Source organism: Sebastes fasciatus, chromosome 7 (assembly GCF_043250625.1).
Source record: "Sebastes fasciatus isolate fSebFas1 chromosome 7, fSebFas1.pri, whole genome shotgun sequence".
Taxonomy (NCBI): domain Eukaryota; kingdom Metazoa; phylum Chordata; class Actinopteri; order Perciformes; family Sebastidae; genus Sebastes; species Sebastes fasciatus.
The window spans coordinates 20,799,395-20,820,561 of record NC_133801.1 but is presented as its reverse complement, the minus strand read 5'-3'; the positions used below and the strand labels follow the sequence as shown (position 1 = coordinate 20,820,561).

General features: G+C 39.9%; 1 protein-coding gene across 14 annotated transcripts; it reads left to right on the top strand.

Annotated features, from left to right (window-relative positions):
- Positions 1 to 1,890: 1,890 nt before the first annotated feature.
- On the top strand, positions 1,891 to 20,999 carry clasrp (CLK4-associating serine/arginine rich protein). 14 transcript variants are annotated; one of them, XR_012594751.1, is made up of 22 exons: positions 1,891 to 2,030; positions 4,191 to 4,330; positions 6,243 to 6,340; positions 6,450 to 6,551; positions 7,929 to 8,008; positions 8,216 to 8,300; positions 8,392 to 8,528; positions 9,878 to 9,974; positions 10,570 to 10,648; positions 10,741 to 10,814; positions 10,911 to 10,952; positions 11,799 to 12,035; positions 12,484 to 12,807; positions 12,898 to 13,080; positions 14,262 to 14,305; positions 15,634 to 15,678; positions 17,329 to 17,389; positions 17,533 to 17,591; positions 17,694 to 17,740; positions 17,837 to 17,922; positions 18,106 to 18,130; positions 20,286 to 20,999. XR_012594751.1 is itself a non-coding variant. In XM_074642157.1 (22 exons), exons 2-21 carry the CDS (start codon positions 4,232 to 4,234, stop codon positions 18,177 to 18,179), a joined length of 2,049 nt encoding a protein of 682 aa, XP_074498258.1. In that variant the 5' UTR covers positions 1,891 to 2,030; positions 4,191 to 4,231; the 3' UTR covers positions 18,180 to 18,185; positions 20,286 to 20,999. The 14 variants fall into 14 exon arrangements, 8 of the variants coding, with proteins under 8 accessions (XP_074498258.1, XP_074498259.1, XP_074498257.1 ...); XR_012594750.1 differs by having other exon boundaries at positions 18,106 to 18,185; XR_012594749.1 differs by having other exon boundaries at positions 17,326 to 17,389.
- Positions 21,000 to 21,167: the final 168 nt, after the last annotated feature.

Here is a 21,167-nt window from a genome sequence, read left to right as displayed (position 1 = left end):
TAAAATGGCTCTTTTGATAGTAAAGGTTGCTGACCCCCGGCCTATGGAAAGGAGGTGCACCTTCAAAATTGTAGGCTACAGTGCCTATAGGTAAATGTACTGTAGTTACTTTCCACGACTAGTTGGTTTGACATCAAGTTACATGAATAAAAAAAGCCACATTATCTTAACACAAAAATATGTATAATTTTTTGCACTTTGCAAGGTCTAATGTTTATAAAATCATCAAATGAAAAGCATTGGGTGCTCCCCCACTAACATGTGCCATGCATGTCTTTATAGTGTAGCTTCACTAGCTGTTAGTAACCTGCAGCGCCCCCCTCAGGCTGAGCTCAGTACTGCAGCTACATACTAACCAGCTCCAACAGGAGGAGGAGGAGGAGGCTTGTGTGAACACGATTCATCTGGGTTCCTGCTCATGTTGGTGTTGAGGGAAATGAGCAAGTAGATCGCTCACGTGTGGACGGAGTCTCTGCTCCTCTGCCTGCTCGCCTTCACTCACTCACCGCGTGCATTCTCGCTGTCTCGCTCCACGTGCATGCGCTCTCACTACACACTGCAGAAGAGAATTCTGAGAATATCTAGTGAATGTACAGTGGACGTTTGTGCAGAAATAAATACCGCAGCTCCTCTAGACCAACAGAGGTTTCCCGTATCTTGCGAAGAGATGGGGCTCCGCAGCGAGAAACGCAATCGTCTCCGACCGGGTGCCGGTGTCTCCCCTATTCCCTCCGGCCGTGGTCAGAGACGATAACGTTTCTTTTCCAACACTAGGATCAGCAGTGATTCATGGAGAGACCTTCGTCTGGTCAGCTAACATTACTGCCAAGCAGGTGAAATATAGAGTGATATTGTGGTTTTAGCTGACGTGTGTTGCCTCACTGTTTTGAGCGATGCTCGTTCATGTCTATTTAGAGCAAGGGTGCCCAAACTTTTCCCTTAGAGGGCCAAAACTGGAACTCAATGGAGGGCCACGGGCCAAAATTAAACACCTATTGTACTGTATTGTTAAGATGCAAAATGGTACTAGGATCCCAAGTTCCCATGTATACTGCATTCAAAAAACTGCATGTTTTGCCCAAAACTGCATAGGATTATTATAAAGTGGGCATGTCTGTAAAGGGGAGACTTGTGGATACCCATAGAACTCATTTACATTCACATACCTGGAGGTCAGAGGTCAAGGGACACCTTGACAAATGGCCATGCCAGTTTTTCCCCACCAAAATTTAGCCCGACTTTAGAGTGTTAGCCTCCTTCCTGACAAGCTTATACGACATGATTGGTATAATGGAGTCCTTAGGTTTTCTAGTTTCATATGATGCCACAATCTTCTAACCATAAACCTGATCTTGGTACGGCCCCCAAAAGATAGTAAAGTCGGTTGGGTCTTTTAATAAGAAAAATAATAATTACCTAACATCTGGCGGGCCAAATCAAACCTGATTGCGGGCCCCACTTTGGGCAGCCCTGATTTAGAGCACAAGCGCGAGGCCGACGCTGACTTTCGTTGACTTAACGGCCACAGGTGTCGCTATTAACAAGCATTTCTGATTCTTACAAACAGTCCCTTTAAGAGAAACTGATTTAGTTAAACGAATCTTTCCTCATTATTATTATTATTATATATATATATTTTTATTATTATTTTGTTATTATTATTTTATTATTATTATTTTATTTTATTTTATTTTATTTTATTTTATTTTATTTTATTTTATTTTATTTTATTTAACTTTAATTTAATTTAATTTGATTTAATTTTTTATTTATTTTATTTATTTTATTTATTTTATTTATTTTATTTATTTTATTTATTTTATTTATTTTATTTATTTTATTTATTTTATTTATTTATGTTGTTTCTGCACGCTCTCCTGCTCCACACTCCAGTCCGGTAGAAGGCGGTAAAACCAACCACCAATAAACACCGCAGAAGAAGAGGAGGAGGTGTGTGACTCTCCGCTAGCATCGCATCGCACTCTGCAGACAGAAAACAACCCAGTGTGTGTCGGTGGTCAGTCAAACAGGTACACAGTGAACTTTAACACCATGCTAGATGTGTAGCGCTGCTGTATCTGCATGTTGTATTGTTATTGAAGAGGCTGAGAGAGATGCGTTGTTGCCTAGCGACTTTGAGGACAAGCTAAGCTAAGCTAGGCTAGCTGTGATGCTAACAAGCTAAGTGTAGGCCCATTTATATGCTAACTAACTCCTCTATAACTTTGATAACATTGCTGTTTCACATCTTAATAAGCAATATAAAAGTGAAGATGCGTTAATGTCCGAGTTAAATGACGTTTATAATACATAAACAGCGCTTTTGTGTAACTTTAATGAGCTCCACAACGACACATTAGATGGTTACCATGGTTAGCTGGTTACCATGGTTAGCTCCTCGGCTGCAGGCGGTTGAGCTGCCAGTGTGACTGTTCATATACTAAATAACACACTGCAGGTAGTGTTACACAGGCACAACTAGTGGTTGTAATACACCCTCTATCTGAGGATCATATAGAAAAGTATTGGCAGTAATGTAAAATTAAAAGTAGTGCACTTCACTGTACACCAATCAGTACTACTCAGGTGTAATGTCTATAATGTCTTTGATTTTAGGAATCCCAAGTACAAATATAAACTACTGCAGCCAACAAAAGGTTATATAACACTCTTACATTTGCTGCTAGAAAAAATATATTACTACAGTGGATTAGTGATAAGAAACCCTCTGTTCAAGGCTGACAAAAAGTCATATTTGAGATGGTCCCTTTGGACTATCTCACAAATATTCTACATACCAAAGTAGATCAGTTCCACAATATTTGGGAGCCCTATCTGAATTATATATTATATTATTAAGAAAACCCAATAAACACATTATATATATATATATATATATATATATCTATATATATATATATATATAGATATATATAGTCTACTGAGATACTCAACCTAGTGATTTGAGACAGATAATTCATAGATCACATTATCTAATGTTACTTTGTTGGTTATTAGCTGTCATCTGTTCAAATTTAACGTTAGAAATAATAAATATCTACCAATAGCTATATCTTAATATCTAGCAGTATTTCTCTACAGTTATTTAATTAATTCATTCATTCTCACTGTGCAATATCATTTTCCACTTGTGCAATATTGTTAATAGTCTGTTTATTGTCAATACTGTATATACTGCTCCTATTTTTATACTTCCTTCTATTTAAATGGTTCATATTTTGTTATACTTTGTATAGCTCTTTTTGTTTTACAGTGTTAGCTGATGCATCTTGTTTTTTGCACTATCCCCTTTGCTGCTGTACACTGCAAATTTCCCCACTGCAGGACTAATAAAGGAATATCTTATCTTATCTAAGAAAATATATCAGTTTTAGTTTGTTTGTTGGCTTAAATGTCATTTCCCTCTGCAACACCAAATAGTATGTGTGACAGTCAGGGCCAGCTTGAAATTGTCAGCACACAAAGGAGTGACTAAAACCATCAATTTACTTATAAATTAGTTAAAACATGTCTTTTAGAGTGATAAGGAAAGCATACCAGTAAGTTTATGAAAATAACTAATAGGTCTCCTTTGATATCAGTAGATATATAATCATGTCTGTGACAAAAGGGAGAATTAAGTTAAAGGTTTATTACACTGGACTATATATTTACAAGAAGTCAATGTGTAACTTTCATTCTCTTTTAATAGATATTAAAGTAACTGATTTGTATTGTTTGTTTACACAAAATGTGTTCAATGATCCACAATATTAATAACATAGGAAAAAACAGAAAAATTATCAATATCAATGCCACAGACAAATGAGTCATTCTGATATATTGCTTTCCCACTGTGATCTGTACTTAAGAAGATTGAGAGTCTCAATTTGTGTTTTGGGTAAAATAATGAATCACTGAGCCTCTGCATTGTGCTCTCAGATCTATTGATTGTGGTTTATAGTTTATTATTTTGATAAGAAATGGTTTGGGAGACAGAAGTTATGTACAGTAATCTCTCTCAGCTCTGTCTGTGCAGCTTGTCCCAGTCCAATATTTATTTTAAGAAAACTGTCTTTTTCACTCAACACCTCCTTACACTTTCATCGTTGTCCTACATTTCCTCATGCCCTTGTGTGCTCTCTCTTTCTCCTCTCTCCCATGTTTCTTCCCTCTTTGCCTGTCTGCAGCAACCGTGCCCCGCCGCGCCCCCACCCCCAGCGGAGCCGTCATGTGGCAAGAGGCCCGCAAACATGAGCGCAAGCTCCGAGGCATGATGGTAGATTACAAGCGCCGAGGAGAGCGACGGCGAGAGTACTACGAGAAGATAGTAAGAGACTTCTATCATTAATATATCTGCAGAGATAAATAAATATTATTTCTGCTGCTAAAGTGGAGCTCTTTGTGGCAGCAGATCCTCCTAGACCTGATCTTCTGGTTTCAAAGTGCTTTTAGCTTTAGAGCCGTTTGCGGGACTTTTTTCTTTATCCGCTCTCACTGGATTTCTGACCATTAACGCCCGCTCCTGCAGTGCGTGTGTCTGCTGCTGCCCGCACCTGCAAACATTCTGACCATGTAAGCACGCCCGCACAATAGATTGATTGTCAATAGATTGATTGTCAATAGATTGATCATTCATTTTGTGTCTTCTCGTGTCCCACAGTGAAAACACTTTATTGTAGTATTTGTAGTATTAATAAAAAATGCTTACCTGTCGGTAATAGTAGTGCATAACTACATTCATAATAGTGCAGTAAGTAGTTATTCTAGTGCAATAAGTACACCTATTCTAGGGTAAAACCACATTGTATATATTTATTTCCCTTACTACTTTATGACATGTGTTGTTGGCTGTGGTTGTTTGTTTTGCTGAGGTTGTTTTATTTTCTTTTGTTTCCCTGTGTCTTTTAACGCACTGATCAGGAGTAGCACTCCTAATTTCGTTTTGTTCTGTACAATGACAATAAAGGCTTTCTATTCTATTCTCCTCCTCTGCATTTAAACGTAACACTTCCATCCTTCTGGTTAGCGCTAGCTAAATCCCGGTACCCGCAGCTTAGTTTTTGACCGACCGCTCCCATCCGCAGCAGAGTTAAAAGCACTTGCTCCTGCAAGATTTGTGTTGGGTCCCAACAATAATTAAACATTGAGACGTCCTACAAAGTGATCATTCTTTGACAGATATCTTTACCAAACCCCCACTAGCTTCATTCAGATAAACACATAACTTAAAACACCATCTCGTCCATTCACATTTTTCCAAACCTCTGTTGTCCACTTTGATATTATCTCCTCCTGACGGCTATTATCGATGCGGTCACTGTGCTCGCTGCTCTACCACTGATGCAAACGAGTTTTTGCATCCATGCTTGATAGGGATGGGTCATGGTTTACGATTTTGGGGAAGAAATCTAAAACCCAGTTGTTTATAAACTGCATCAGCACTCAGGTTATCTATATACTGAAATGGCCCTGAGGTCTGGTGTATGTCAGCCAAACTTAACCAGCTCTGAAACTGAGAGTTGCAGAACATAATACTGCTATTCACACAAAGAATCTTGAGTATGCGATGGCACGTCATTCTGTGAATGCTGAATCACTGATCAACCTCTGCCCTGAAATTCTTGGGTATTGAAAACATATTTTTATGACATATATTTATATATGCTGTGGCATTGGCTGGACGTAAGCAACAATGAGAGACAGCTATTAGCTGGGTGTCGGCACTTTAAACTTCTTCACCACCACTGCCTCTTCTTACTCTGAAGAAGACATGCTTTATGTTGACACGTTGGTTGCACCTTATTAAAAGCTCCTACTATAATTGTGTGCTGCAGATCTCGTCTTTCCTGATCCTGCCTTGGTTGTTAAGTCTGTCGAGGCACCGGTTGGAGCTTGGCTGATGCGTTGGCTGTGACTCCTTCACCTCCTGTCAGCTTTCTATTTCTGCCAGTTGTTTTTTGTTCTAGCTGTCTACATGGAGCCAAATTTAGACCTGAGATGACAGATGAACACAATTAAATCTCTTGCATCAGCATTTAGAACAATAAAGAAAATATTTTGAGCTTCACTTCATAAGACACTGTAAAGCGCCACAAACACAATCCTTAATTGTCCTTACGGTTTGAATAGAAGATGAAATTGAGGAGTATATTATAATATCTTTCACTATTTGGTTATTTTATTTAGTTACAAGCTGCCATTTAATTGTCTTTTAACTGCCTCCCGTTTTGTCTCGACAGAAAAAAGATCCAGCTCAGTTTCTCCAGGTTCATGGCCGAGCCTACAAGATCCATCTGGATCCTGCTGTGGCGATGGCTGCAGAGAGCCCCATCAACATGTGAGGAAACACACACACCACATACACAAGATAGCGCACACACCAGATGCTCAGTGCTTGTGGGGTCTTACTGATCAGATTATACCTCTTTGTCTTGTTTTGTCAAAAGGATGCCATGGCAGGGAGATGCCAACAACATGATTGATAGGTTTGATGTAAGGGCTCACCTGGACTACATCCCCACCTACACACCGCCACTGCTCAACACATCGTAAGTCTTAAAATGACCTAATGTCACATTTAACCCGAGTATCTGTCTACTGTGAATATTTTCTGATGTTTAATTTCTTTGTGATTGTGCGGGTGTCATGGAGACATTCATGTGTTCTTCTCAGATTATTCCACATTTTGACATTTGAGGCACTTGATTAAAGGAGAACATAAGTCATTAATACAAGAAAGTACCGTACCTTAACAAAAATATATGTTTAATTGCTTTGACGTATCAAGCAAAGAGGTTTTGTTCGTTCATTCATGTTTTCATCCTGCTGCAATCAACTAAGTCAATGTGTTTAGCTTATATATAGAACTAATAAGAGTACATATAAGCTTGAGTCAGTATTTATAGTAGATGTAAAGCTGGGAAAGAACGTATTCAGCCTTTTGTCGTCTGACGTGCATCAGATCTTCAATGAAACTAATTCAGTGCCCAGAGTGCGTGCCCACTAAGAATGGCCCGAATGCTTGGCTCCTGGTATTGCTGCTTGCAGCGTTGTCAGGGGTGTGCCCGTTCGGAGTGCATGGCCGTTCAGAACGCGTGGCCGTTCGGAGCGGGCTGATTACCTGGCCCCCGGAAGTTCTGCATTCAGCATTCTCATCGCTCACTGACTCCGGGGAAGTGAAGAAGACTTCGGTTGTAACATTGAACCGCAGTCAATGAGTCGCGGCCTGTAAAGGCCCGCTGCAGACGACCTGCTCGACTCAATCTGGAGAGCCCTGAATCCCCGCCCCCGCTGCTAAACAGAGCGCCATTACTGGTTTATTAATATCGAACCAAATTGCACCATCTTCAACCCTGCACGTCCTTGGGTCCCCAGCAATACACCCGCCAAGTGTGAAGTAGACAGACAGACAGAGATTTCTTGCTTTATAGTTGATGTAAATCAACTGTATTGTGTAGTATGCAAACAATCATTTGCCTTGTTTGGTAGGTAAAATTAAATACATCCTGTCAAGTTTCCATTGTGAAAATAATGGTTTTAATTACATCCAACATTTCTCTACAGAGTGCATCATAAGGTTGACAAAATTGTTGAGTGCTTTTCCTACTTCATAAAACATAAACTAAACCGTTTTGAATGTTTTAACTCTGTGTTGTACTATATATACCTATCTACCTAATACTATCATCCCAGTCTGTTTACTCTAGTATTGGTGCATTGCCACCACTGGTGATTAAAAACACTGGATGTTCTGGCTGTTACTGTAAACAATAATAAAAATGTTACTAAGTAATTGAACTCGTCATTGATGAGATTATCTTTTCCGTTTCTTCTACACTTTTTCAAAGTCCGATGCTTCAGGCTGCAAAAATACTAAAAAAAAGTGGTAAAATATAAAAGAACCTTCTACTCTTTGTCTCATACAGAACCGCAGAGCAGGAGATGGAGGAGAGGAAGTGCAATTATGAACGATACAGAGGCCTAGTGCAGAATGACTTTGCCAACAGTGAGTATCTTCATAGCTGAAAAAGAATTGAATTGAATTTCATTTGATTAATACATTACATTAACATTTTGTTTCATGTTGCAACACTGTCAAACCACTGTTAATACATGTGTTCTTAATGTGCCCATAACAGTCTTTTAACCTGCCCTCAGTGGGTATATTTTGCAGTTGTGTTGTGCTCTTAAACTCCCTGCTGTCCTCCAACAGTCTCCGAGGAGCAGTGTTTATACCAGATCTACCTGGATGAGCTCTACGGTGGCCTGCAGAAACCAAATGAGGACGAGAAGAAAAAGTATGTCATTGTAATGTTATTAAAATGGTTGTTTTATCCCCACTGGGAATTTAAATCCGTGTATTTATAAATCCTTCCTCCCGCTGTGCAGACTGGCAGAAAAGAAGGCCACCATTGGTTACACCTATGAAGACAGCACTGTGACGGAGCCCGACCCCGAGTCAGACAAAGATGAAGACAATTCAGAGAACAGTGAATCTGAAGAAGACGAGGGCATCCCAGATATTGGTGAGGAAATGAGTTTAGCACTCATGAGCTTTACATATCAGGAAAATTTAAACTTCAGACACAAACCAAAAAAAAAAACAGTTCTGCAGCTTCAGAAACAGAATGCAGGGCAGAAATGTGCACCACGGTTATATTAGTTTTGAATTTTAAATTGATTTTTATTTGATTTAGTTTAGTTTTAGTTCGTTTTCGGAGTGTGTTTGCTAGTTTTAGTTTAGGTTCAGTTTTTCAGAAAGTTGTAGTTTTAGAGAATTGACGGGAATGCATGCTGACTCCTTTTTTCGGTGGTGATATATTGTAGATAAAAAAACGTTACGTTCATTTTCATTATATATTTCTTCGTTTTTTAACCAGGAAATATTGTTTTGGTTTACTTTTAGTTTTTCTTGAGAGGGTTTTTATTTAGTTTCAGTTTACTAAAAATATTTTTCACTGCTTATTTTTGTTTTAATTTACTATAATAAGCCTGATGTGCACCAAGGTATAACGACAACCTTTGGTTTGTAACATGTTGAAATAATGATTCAATCAGCAGGACAACTCAATGGGCCTCATTCACAAACAGTGATCACAAATCTCTGCATAAACCATGCGTACAAACATTTTACACACAAATCTTGGATTCATCAATATTTTGTCACCTGAATTTGTTCTTACCCTGCAAACAAATTTAGAAATGCCTCAGACCATGCGTAGCCTATGCACAAATGATGAAGGCCCAGCTGTCTTAGAAAATGTAAACACATGTACCTTTTAACTAAATGCATGGCATATTAAAACCGCATTAATTAAAAAAGGCTTTAATAGACAACATTTAAAACCGTTAATTTACTAATGCTTTGGCTAAATGTACAGTATATAATAACTATGAAATTGATGCCCTTTCATCCTCATCAATTATTGTCATAATTAAAATATTCAACTATAAAAACTGAGTTTCCCAGTCCTAGCTTGGAGTATATGAGTATGTTCATATTGTTTTGAACTACTCCCACCAGTTTCTAGTGCCATGAAATTGTGAATATGTAGCTGATGTTTAGTTGTGAAATTCTTTTGCTTTTTTGCTTTAAGGGCCATGCTTCTTTCTTACAACTACTTCACTGCTTTCTCCATGATACACCTCTAGGAAAACATATTTCTTTCATGTTTATTTTGTGTGCAAAGTAAGAACATTTCTGTGCACATATTAGTGAATGAGGCCCCATTGATATTTTCTTCTTTATTTTACTCCTACTTACCTGCTGTGAACTGAGGGTCCTCTCTCTCTCTGAGGGTAAAATTTGCTGAGACATGTTGCTGCGTTATAAATCTTTGTGTCATGTTGTGTCTCTGTGTGTGTTTAAATACAGATGTGGAGGTTGATGTTGATGAGCTGAACCAGGAACAGGTGTTAGACGTTAACAAAATGGCAACCCCATACGGAATGGCTGAAGGAGACTTTGTTAGGTAACATCTCAGTGATTATATCATCATGTCTCAACAGTCAAATGTAGCACAAAGCAAAAATACAGGTTTGGAAAGTTCTCAATCTACAAAGAAATCCAGGGGATAGTGGCCTCCTAAAAAGTCTTGGTAGAATTTTAGATGCGCAAATATGAACTACAAAAACAACTTATAACATTGGCATTACTTTATCTTTTTTATTGATATTAACAAAGTCCTGAGGAGACCAAAACCGACAATTATTTTACCCTAGTATTGCCAGTTTTGCCACAACCTTATTGAGCTCCGTTATCAACATCTAAACATATAAAAACATGTTAGAGTCATACAGTTCTGTGAATGCATTTCCAAGCTCTGGCAAGTATTTTACTGTTTTGCAGATGGCACTGAGCATGCTCACGGATGTGGCTTTACGTTATACAGTTTAGCTAGTTTGACGAGCTGAGAGGTGTTAATAGGAATGAACCGTATTGCTATGCTGTGTGCTTTTCATGTTGATATTTTAATAAGCAATTATAAATGTATTACATAACTTGACATTTTACACTGTTGACATAATAATTGTTGTTACACTGTTGACATGATACCTGTCTATCAGGATGTTGAGGAAAGACAAGGAGGAAGTGGAGGCCATCAAACATGCCAAGGCTCTGGAGGCGGAGAAGGCCATGTACTCTGTAAGACAACATCCACTGACGGATATGTGTGTGTGTGTGTGTCATGTGATTGGTATATGAGACGTTTTAAGTGATGTATTTGGTCATTTCAGGGCCGGCGTTCTCGCAGACAAAGGAGAGAGTTCAGAGAGAAGAGACTAAAAGGAAGACAGATCAGCCCACCAAGGTAAATTATCTTGTTCTTTTAAAGGGGTTTTCCTCATTAACAGTCCACGTACCTTACAACATGTTTAACTAATTTCCTCATTCTCCTGTATTTCAGCTATGCCAGGAGAGACAGCCCAACATACGACCCCTATAAACGGTGACTATTTTCTCCTTTTTCATTCTGAATATCCTGATTTGTGGAGTCTGTGTGTATGTTTGAAATAGGGCTGTCAAAGTTCATGCGATAATAACGCATTACGGGTAAATTTGTTTTAATGCCACTATTTTCTTTAACGCATTAATGCAACTTGAGATTTTTAGGGTGTAGTGGGCTCAGTTTTAGAGTGAAGATGGTATCATATGAAACTAGAAAAATCGCAGGAATCCATTGGTACCAAACATGTCATACTAGCTTTTTGTGAAGGAGGATAAATAACGCTCCGAACTTAGGCTAAATGTTGTTGAGGAAAGACTTTCATGGCCATTTTCAAAGGGGTCCCTTGACCTCTGACCTCAATACATGTGAATGAAACTGGGTTCTATGGGTATCCACAAGTCTCCCCTTTACAGACATGCCCACTTTATGATAATCACATGCAGTTTTGGGCAAGTCATAGTCAAGTCAGCACACTGACACACTGACTGTCGTTGCCTGTTGGGCTTGAGTTTGCATATTTGTTATGCTAAATGCAGTACCTGTGAGGGTTTCTGGACAATATCTGTCATTGTTTTGTGTTGTTTATTGATTTCCAATAATAAATATATACATACATTTGCATAAAGCAGCATGTTTACCCACTCCCATGTTGATAAGAGTATTAAATACTTGACAAATCTCCCTTTAAGATACATTTTGAAGAGCTAAATAAATGTGTGATTAATTTGCGATTAACTATTTTAATCGATTGCTAGCCCTAGTATTTTGTCTTTATCGTTCTGAATTTCCTGGTTTGTTGAGTCTCTATGTATGTTTGAACTGTATTTTCTGATCTCTCTCTTTCAGGCCAGAGTCGGAGTCGAGCTCTGAGTCGCGGTCACACTCTCGTTCTCCCGGTCCAGAGAAGATCACCTTCATCACCAGCTATGGAGGCAGCGACGATGAAGCAGTAGCAGCAGCAGCAGCAGCCGCCGCAGCAGCAGCAGCAGCAGCAGCAGCCGCAGCAACACAAACACCCGCTCCTCACTCTGGACACGTCCCATCCAGCTTGCAACACCCTGCAGGTCATAGCAGGGGCTCCCGGTCGGTAACTTTCCGTCTTGCTGGCTTTTCATTAGTTATTTTCCTCGCACAGTCAAATTGTTGTCTGTTGAAATGACCAGAGCTGAAAGAATACTGACGATGAAATACTGATTTTTGTGGTAGGTGAGGTGGATCACAGTTTTTAATCAAGTAAAATGTCAGTGCAAAGAGTAGCTGTTAAATAACAAATGGACCTATTCTGCATGTGCTTAGAGAAAATGTGTGTGGTTGGATAGTTTTAAGTGTTGACGAGCAATTCGTTTATGATTGTGCATGTCAGATTATGGCAATGCAATGAGTAAGGCTATGCAAGTATATGAGATTATTTTTATATTTGCTTATTTATTCCTCTGTATAAAGTGGAGCATGTGAAACCAGAAGTATTCTGACGATAGGCTAGGTGCTGGGCTGGTGTTGTTACTAAAACAGTGTGTCTCTGTTTGTCCAGGAGACGAAGGTCATCCTCCAGTCGCTCCCCTTCCTCTTCCTCCCGCTCCTCAACTCGGTCCTCCTCTCGCTCTTCTTCCCGTTCACGCCGTACTCGACGTGGACGCGGGGGGAGGGACGGGCGGCGATCCTGGACCCGATCACGATCAAGGCGGCGTTCTAGGTCTCACTCCCGCGGTAGAGGAGGGAACGGAGGGGCCGCATCCTGGAGGAGACGCGACCGGACACGATCACGGTCCAACGACAGAGACAGAGACCGAGAGCGTGAGAGGGACAGAGATAGGGACCGGGACAGGAGAAGATTCTCAGCACGCAGACGGACGAGGTAAGACTCCCCCGTGTCTCCCAACAGTGCTTCAGTTATTTTTTTAAAACACACATGGCACTGACACAAGCTCTTACTGTTTTCTGTCAGGTCCCGTTCCAGCTCACGGCAGGGGGGCAGTGCGAGGCGAGGAGGGCGGAACAGTGGAGGCCACCGGCGGGGAGACAGCGGCAGCCGCAGTCCCTCTCAGTCCCCCAGTCGCCCCAACCACAGTCCTTCCCCTCACAGAGGAGCGCCGCCCTCTACCAACACTGTCCGTGACAAGCTAAGAAAGTAAGAAGACCATGTAGTAGAGAAATATCATTTAAATAAGGGATAATGTACAGCGAGCCGGTCATATTTGAGAGAGAATCCCCGACAGGGCGATGCTGCACCCCGACGCTGTACATTATCCTGCTTATTACACGGCCACTTACTTAAAAAGTCAATATTTTGACTCAAAAACGGTCCGCCAGAGTCCTACATCAGAGCTGCGCCCACAGCAACGGTCTGCTATACATTGACCAATCAGAATCGAGTATTCAATACAGCCGTGTCATAACTCTTGATAACTGAGGATGCACTGATCATAATTTTCTAAAAGATTGTCTTAATAAGTTGGTAGTGATTTAGTTTAGTACAATTTGACCCACCCAGAAATATTATACTCTGCAGTTTTTGTCTGTTTGATTAAAAACGTATAATCCAAATGTAAACTTTTCATTCATACACTCTAGATTGGTATACTCTAACATGTAGACCGTGTAGCATGTCAGTTGAAGTAAATTCTTGAAAATTGAAATGTTTCTTTCAAAGCTTTCTGAGCAGTGTTTCAGAGTGTTTCATTATAGTCTTCACTTAAAACTGATAAACATTAGGGATGTCACGAGAGCCGATACTTCTGAGATTCTGTGAACGTGAAGGTACTTGTCTTTCTACAGTCCCCAGCTACCATAGGTACCATCAGGGCTGGAGACTAACGGCGTCCCGTCGACAATAGAAAATGTGTTTGGGACGCAGTAAAGTCACTATCGACCAGGGGATGCACCTTATTTTTTCCCTGATAATGCTGCATTGCGAGCAACAAATCCATGTTGAAATCGGCAGGACGAGAACTAGTTAACATTAGCTGTTAGCTCCATGCAGGACGGTGCTGCTTACTGGCTGCTAACAGCTAACTTTAACTAGCTCTGATGCGTTCAGGCTCTATTTTGTAAAGAGCGAAGGTAAATTCTAAAGTTATCATGATGTGTTCAAATCTAATCTTGTAAAATGTAGTTTTTGGCAATTGGTATTGACTATGAAATTTCTGGTATCATGACATCCCTAATAAACATTGAAATGTTACATGTTTATAATTTTTGAAGCCATTTTTTGTTTTGGCAAAACTTGATAACTTGAGATGATGAAGAAACAATATTTTCTTTGATGTCTTCATCACCCCAGCTAATTGTCTTTTGTCTTGCTGCCTCCAGGCCTGATACTCCGGGTGGTAAAGAGACGGGAGCTGCCAAAGTCAGTAAGAATTTGATCTAGCTGGGTTTTCTTGCTAAAGCCTACGCCTCCCTCATCCCTGACAGGCTGACATGGTTGTCCACCAGACTGGGATGTAGAAGCCATTGTTGCAAACAGAAAATAAAATGATGATGTGATTTTTTTCCCCCACAAAATGAACAGTCAAAGCCTGTCATCTATTTTGCAATTGTCATTACCGTATCCTTCACCTTCTCACGTGTTTTGCTGAGAAGAATGTGAACTTGCCAACACTGAAAAATGACAGACTGAATTAATGCTGCCATCTCTGTATGGAGTGAACATTTTAGCACCCTATGAAGTCATTATTGTGCTTTTAGTGTGGGTTGTGCATGCATGTATAGATATACATGTGACTGAGGGGAGTGCAGCATCTTTATATGAGTTTGTAGTCTCATATACACAGCAGTATATCGCATATCAATGGCCCTAAGAGGAGGAAGAAGATGACTTCTTGTGCTACTGACCATGTGTCTTGTTACAACGTGTGAATCAGTATTGGCCAAGTGATCATTTAATAGTTTGAAAAATCTCTGATGGAAAACCGGATGGGTGTGCTCTGGACAGCCGTTTTAGGGCTTGTTTTAACAAGCAGCAGAGCACACTCTTACTAAAGCTCATACTTAAAATGAAATGCTTTATGTCCCATGTACAGATTGAAGACTTTAGATGAGAGTTAAACTAATAGTTGGACATTTTGGGACACTTATTTCCTGAGAGTTGGACAAGAAGATCAATACAGCTCTCATTGCTCTAACTAGGTTTGCTTAGTTTACTGCAGAGACTGGAAACGGCTAGCCTGGCTCTGTTCAGAGGCAACAAAATCAGCCAACCAGCACCTCTAATGGGGCTTTGCCATTGTTCCTTTTTTGCCGTGCGAACCAAACCATACCATGCTGATTTGCGTTTCCATTACCAGTGCCGAGTTGCACCGAAACGCACCCGAGGTGGACCTCTTCTGGAGTCGGGCCAAGGTGCGCCCAACCCGCCTCCAAGCGGGTTGTGGTGACATCTCTCCGGCCGTGGCAGACCCGTAACGACCTCCTATTCCCCCTCTAACTAGTGATGGGAATTCCGGCTCTTTTTAGTGAGCCAGATCATTTGGCTCAGCTCCCCAAGAAGAGCCGGCTCTTTCGACTCCCAAACGGCTCTTCATTTGACCACTTCTGACTTTTATAATTCAGGCCAAATTTAGCGCTGTTTTGACCTATGATTTGTATGTGTGCACATATACCACTTAAATTATTCAATGTAATTATACTAAACCTAAATCTCTCTTTCTCTCCTCCTCTCCCTCCTGCTCTGTGCCTGTAGACCGTCAGCACGCCGCGCACCTCCGCCCCTCCTCCCTGCTTGATGGTAGGATCCTTGTCTGTCATCACATGATTGATCTCACTTCATTAACACAACATTCAAAAAGAGCCGCCGTGTTCGTGACCAACACATCGCTACCTCAAACAAGCGTGTGTCGCGAGACTCCACTCATGTCTGTGCAGGATGCCAGAGAGAAAGACGTTGTGTGTTCAGCTCTCAGTACTTTTGAAGCTTTTAACTGAATCTCTGGTTTGAAGTTTAGTTTCTCTCCTGCGTCCCTGTTTGTACTTTCCCATATCTGCTTTATTTTACTGTTTCGCTCTCAGCTGTAGGCTGTAAGAGTCATTAAGCTGCCACTGATGAAAACCCAACAATCCTGATTTTGCTACTCCATAGTAAAAGCTTTTATATAAAAAATAACGTGGGACTTTTATAGTGAAGAGTTTACAGGAAATTTAATGTTTATCTCTGAATAAGCGGAGCTTTGTTAACAGCTATTCTAAATTAAGACAAGTCCACCAATACTGCAGAGAGGAAGAGAACAAGCAGCAAAAACTTTTATTGTGAAGAATATAGGAAATGAAATGTGTTTATCTACTATTTTACACCCGCTCCTTTGACCACTACACACCTTCAAGCGAGCCCTGTTGTAATGGAGATGTGAATCCCTGCCGTGCTGGGCTGACGTGCCAAGTCAAACCGGGTCGAGCCAAGTAAGCACGTGTATGGAAAAACCGATAACACTCACTAATTAACACATTATATCTCACTTGTTTAATCCGTACAAAAACTGAAGTGTAAAAATGGAAAATCACCTTTTTATGGCGGGTTGTCTGCCAGACTATTTCTAGATTAAACAAACAAGATGTGTTAATTAGTGAGTGCTAGAGGTGCTAGTAGGCTGATTTTGTTACCGTTGGACGGAGTCAGGCTAACTGTTTCCTCCTGTTTTCAGTCTTTATGCTAAGCTCAGATAACAGTTCCTCATAGTGGCTTAATATTTAGTGTAGAGAGTTATCAATCTCATCTAACTTTAGACAAGAAAGGGAATATGTGTATTTCCCAAAATGTCAGACTATTTCTTAAAGAATAAATAAGATATGTATTTGTTGTTATATTCTAACATTGTGAACCGTTTTGCTATCTTGAACCGGCTTCTCTTCTCACTGCGTTTCCTGGAAAAGAAGAAAAGATTTGCGACAGTCAGACAGACGAATAGAGTGGAAGTTATAATCTTCTCCTCTGCAGTGTTGTGACCTGCAGTTTTTCTTGCCTGGCCAGGTTTAAACGGCCCAGCGATGGGTGTGTCAGTAACAAAATGCCACGGGCTCTTTATGAACTCTTCAAACTCACCGGATCTGAACTTGCCCTTGTTTCTCTTTCTGACCGTCTCTCCTTCTGCTGCCCCCTTTGTCCCCTTTGTCCCCTTTATCACGCTGACAGAGTTCGTACATATAATTTATATTTTAAGTGCAACGGTTCATATGAATGGATCCCGTCCTGCTTCTAAACTATCCTGCAGCAGCAGTTCGCCACACGCACGCAGACAGCCTGTTTAGCCAGCAAGATTCCAGTGTGCTTGTGATTCATGACAGCACGGTGCCTCTGATCTTTCTCTTACACACACACACACGCACACATGCACACATTGTCAGGATGTGAAAGGATGCACTAACACTATTGTGTCACCAGCAGCCCAAGATGACCCCACAAGAGCGGCTGAAGCTACGAATGCAGAAGGCGCTCAACAAGCAGTGTGAGTACAGCTGGGAAGTGTGCATGTGTTTGTGGTTTGTGAACACGTTGAGGTGTCTCTGTTGTACATTTTTATCACAATATGCAATTAACAAAAGGTGTTTTTCTCACTTCCAATTTCTTGTGGTTTTTCCCGTCCTGCAGCCAAGGCGGATAAAAAAGCCGCTCAGGTGAAGATCCAGCAGCAGGAAAACAAACGACAGGTGTGTGTGTGTTTTGTTTTCTGTGTATGCACTTGAATTTCAAGCAGAAGCAGAGATTCTACTATCCTGTCTCTCCCTCATTACTGTGTGTATATTTTACAGGAGCGAGAGGGCGAGCTACGAGCCATGGCACGCAAGATTCGCATGAAGTAAGAGTCTGTGTGTGTGTGTGTGTGTGTAAGTGGACTGTTGTTACTGTGGTATTTGTGTGTTGCAACTGTCTGACCCAGAGACTGTGCGTTTAGGGAGCGCGAGAGACGTGAGAAAGAGAGGGATGAATGGGAAAGACAGTACGGACGACAGAGCCACTCGCCTTCTCCTTCCAAATATGGTAAGATCTCAAATAGCCATATGGATCTGATATATTGTGCGCACACGGTCTTGTATACTCAAACAGGAGTAGCCCAACTATTTAATCAACTTCTGTCTGATCTGCTGGCATCAGTTTCTGCTCTGACAGTTTTATAGGCATGCCATTGTTTTCATTGTGTCTCTGTATCTTCTGTCCCTTCAGGCCGGGAACACAACTCACACAGAAGGTATGTGAGAAGCCACAAGAATCTGAGCAGCTCCGATGAAGCAGAATGAAATATGGTAGTCTTACACATTAATGCACAAACACTATCTCAAAGGCTCATCGCAGTGCCTTTATATGCAACACTAATACTACGTTGCTTTTTCTTCACTCAACTAACAAATCGGTGTGTCAAGTCTTGAGAGAGAAGTCGGGGCCAAGAACAGAAATAATCCAGTAAAAAGTTAAAGGGTTCATTTTCAGGTTCATACTTGTATTTTGGGTTTCTACTAGAACATGTTTACATGCTTTAATGTTTAAAAAACACATCATTTTTCTCATACTGTCTGTCTGAATATACCTGTATTCACCCTCTGTCTGAAACGCTCCGTTTTAGCGCCTGTCTTTTAAGACCCCCTTCTGAAAAAGCCCAGTCTGCTCTGATTGGCTTGCAAGAAAAATATGTTGCACCTTTTGTAAAGGTAGTTCTCATGCTGTGAACGATATATTCTAATGAGCCTGAATGTGACATAGGAAGGGGAACCAAATCTGAATGGCTTGTTGAATCACTTGTTTTCTGATCTAGGCAGCCCACAACAAACGGACTGGGTTGTCTTATTTCACAGTTTGTGGGTTGGTAGTAGGGCTGCACAATTAATCACATTTTGTATCGAAATCGCAATATGGCCTTCTGTAATTTTTAAATCGCAGGAGGGGCAATGTTTTTTAAAGGCAAAAGTGTGTCAAAATAGTTTTTCAATGAAAATGAGAATAATTTTGTAAAAATGTTCATTCCCTCTAATATTGCGAATCATATCGCAAATCATAGCCCTAGTTGGTAGGCACCCCAGATACCCAAATGTATGAGCACAAGCACTGAACAAGTGAGTTTTTCATGATATGTCCTCTTTAATACCTAAAGTCAAAGAAAATACCTCAAACTTTTCACTAGAATTTATTTTTCTCTCGGACAAAAACTGCTTCAATACATTCATTAGTATTATTTTATAAGATTAGAAATGTTTTAGATTCAAGTCAAGTCTCAAATAGAGCCGACTGTATCAACGCCCATATTTGAGACTTTAAAAAATTCTGATAACAATATATCGACTCTTGTTTTTTTGTGTTTTGTAACTTAAACAAATGTAAACATTTTGGTAAGAATCCCTTCATTCATTGTAACCAATATATGTACTAAATGAAATTAAATGTAATGAAGACACTGTTTCTAAATGACCTCAAACATTTCTTTGCCGTTTTTGCATTATATACACCAACATATACCTGTGATAGACTAATATCAGCCCATATATAGTGGTCTAACGATCCATCGATCTGGATCGATATATCGATTCAATGATCCAATATCATCGATGCAAAGTGAAAACATCGATACATATCGTCATCTTCAAGATTCACCTTTATTTTGAAATTCCCATGGTGCGTCTGTGTCACTTTTTCCCTCCAAGCGCACCTCCTTACTGCAGAGCCCAGTAATAAAACTGTCAAATCATATTTTAGTTGCTTTTTGTGAGTTGATATAAATGTACTGTAACTGATTGTATTAAATGGGCATAGGATATCGTCTTATATCAATCGCAGACCCCCTGAATTGAATCTAATCCAAATCATATTGTGGCAGATTTTGTGATATCAGCAAATATCGTAGCGTTGTCCAAAGAATCAATACAATGTGATGAAACTTGTGATTTACACCCCGACCGATATATTGATCCAGCCAATTTATAAATAAAAATGTGACTATTGAAGCTCAGTTTAAAAATAATCGTTCATTCTTATTAGCCAGTAAATCTGTATTAATGTTAAATAAAAACATAGAAGCAGAAGAGCTGCCCAGCCAACCAAAATATGTAATGTAATATATTTCTCTCAAAGTGACAGACTGAGTTGTTTAGTTTTACTCTGTGTATTAAAGATCTAAGTTATTGATGTTAAAGGATATTGCTAGAGGCTTGTTTACATCAGTAACGTGTGTCTTTATATTCAATTATGATCAGTAGAGAAACGAGATGCTGCTTCTTTTTGAACTGTATGTTCGTTTATAGCTAAAAAACATTACTGATCAGGATTTTAAGACCAGAAAGAAACATTTTCTTTATGATGATTTTCAGATTGTGCTGCTCTCACCTTCATACTGATTAATTTTGTATTATTTCCAGGAGGTCACGGTCTCGGTCACGGAGTCCATACTACCGGTACTGAGCTGTGGAAAGCATCAACAGTACCTTCAGTCATTGGCACACATACTGTCCAACAAACAGCCTATCACATGGGAATATGAAGAGATGGACTTACCGGGACACCAATCTGTACCTGGACACTCTGTTGTCTGGTATGCGTCTACAGCATATAACATTTTGACTGTGATACCTTTTAGTTTCACTAACTATACAGCCGGTTGGTTGAGCCAAGCTCAGTTTGATCTACGCTTTTCATTATTGCTTTATCTTGTAAAAAAACCTGCAGGTTTATTAAATGAGTTTCTGGCTTTTCTTTTTCTTCTTCTGCATGCTCCTTTTTGCTTTTTCAGTTCTTCTCAACTCATCTGGAGACGCTCGTTTGTATTTCAAAGTACATAATACTAAGCAATATCCCACATTTTACCATTTGCCTTTTCTCTGACTAGAAGCGCTCGCACTAAAAGACCATTTTAAACAACCTTCATGAGCTGATGTACAGGATATTTATACACATTCAAATTAAAAACTTCTTTATTAAAGAAGACAAATTCATGTATGAATTCAATATATAGAGCGCTCTTTTTATACTCTGTCCTCTGCCAACCGGTTAACAGCAGCAAAGAACTTTTTTTTGTTCGCAATAACGTGGAATGTTAAATCCAGAACAACAAATAAAACTGACTTTTGAAATGATTTGTTCATTTTTTCATTTTTCTCTCTATAATCCCTGTTGCTTTTACAGGTTCACAAAGAAATACTGTATATTAGATTTAGTTTCTTTCATTTTTAGATTCATTTTAGTTTTGCATTTGGTCTGCATACCTTAAACATTTGATCACAAAAATACTGCATACATCAGTA

Excerpts from the sequence above, each read along its gene's own strand:
- clasrp (XM_074642156.1), top strand. The coding sequence starts at position 4,232 with ATGTGGCAAGAGGCCCGCAAACATGAGCGCAAGCTCCGAGGCATGATG. Across the intron at positions 17,592-17,693 it reads AGCAGGAAAACAAACGACAG|GAGCGAGAGGGCGAGCTACG; the intron begins GTGTGTGTGTGT and ends TATATTTTACAG. Across the intron at positions 17,923-18,105 it reads GCCTTCTCCTTCCAAATATG|GCCGGGAACACAACTCACAC; the intron begins GTAAGATCTCAA and ends CTGTCCCTTCAG.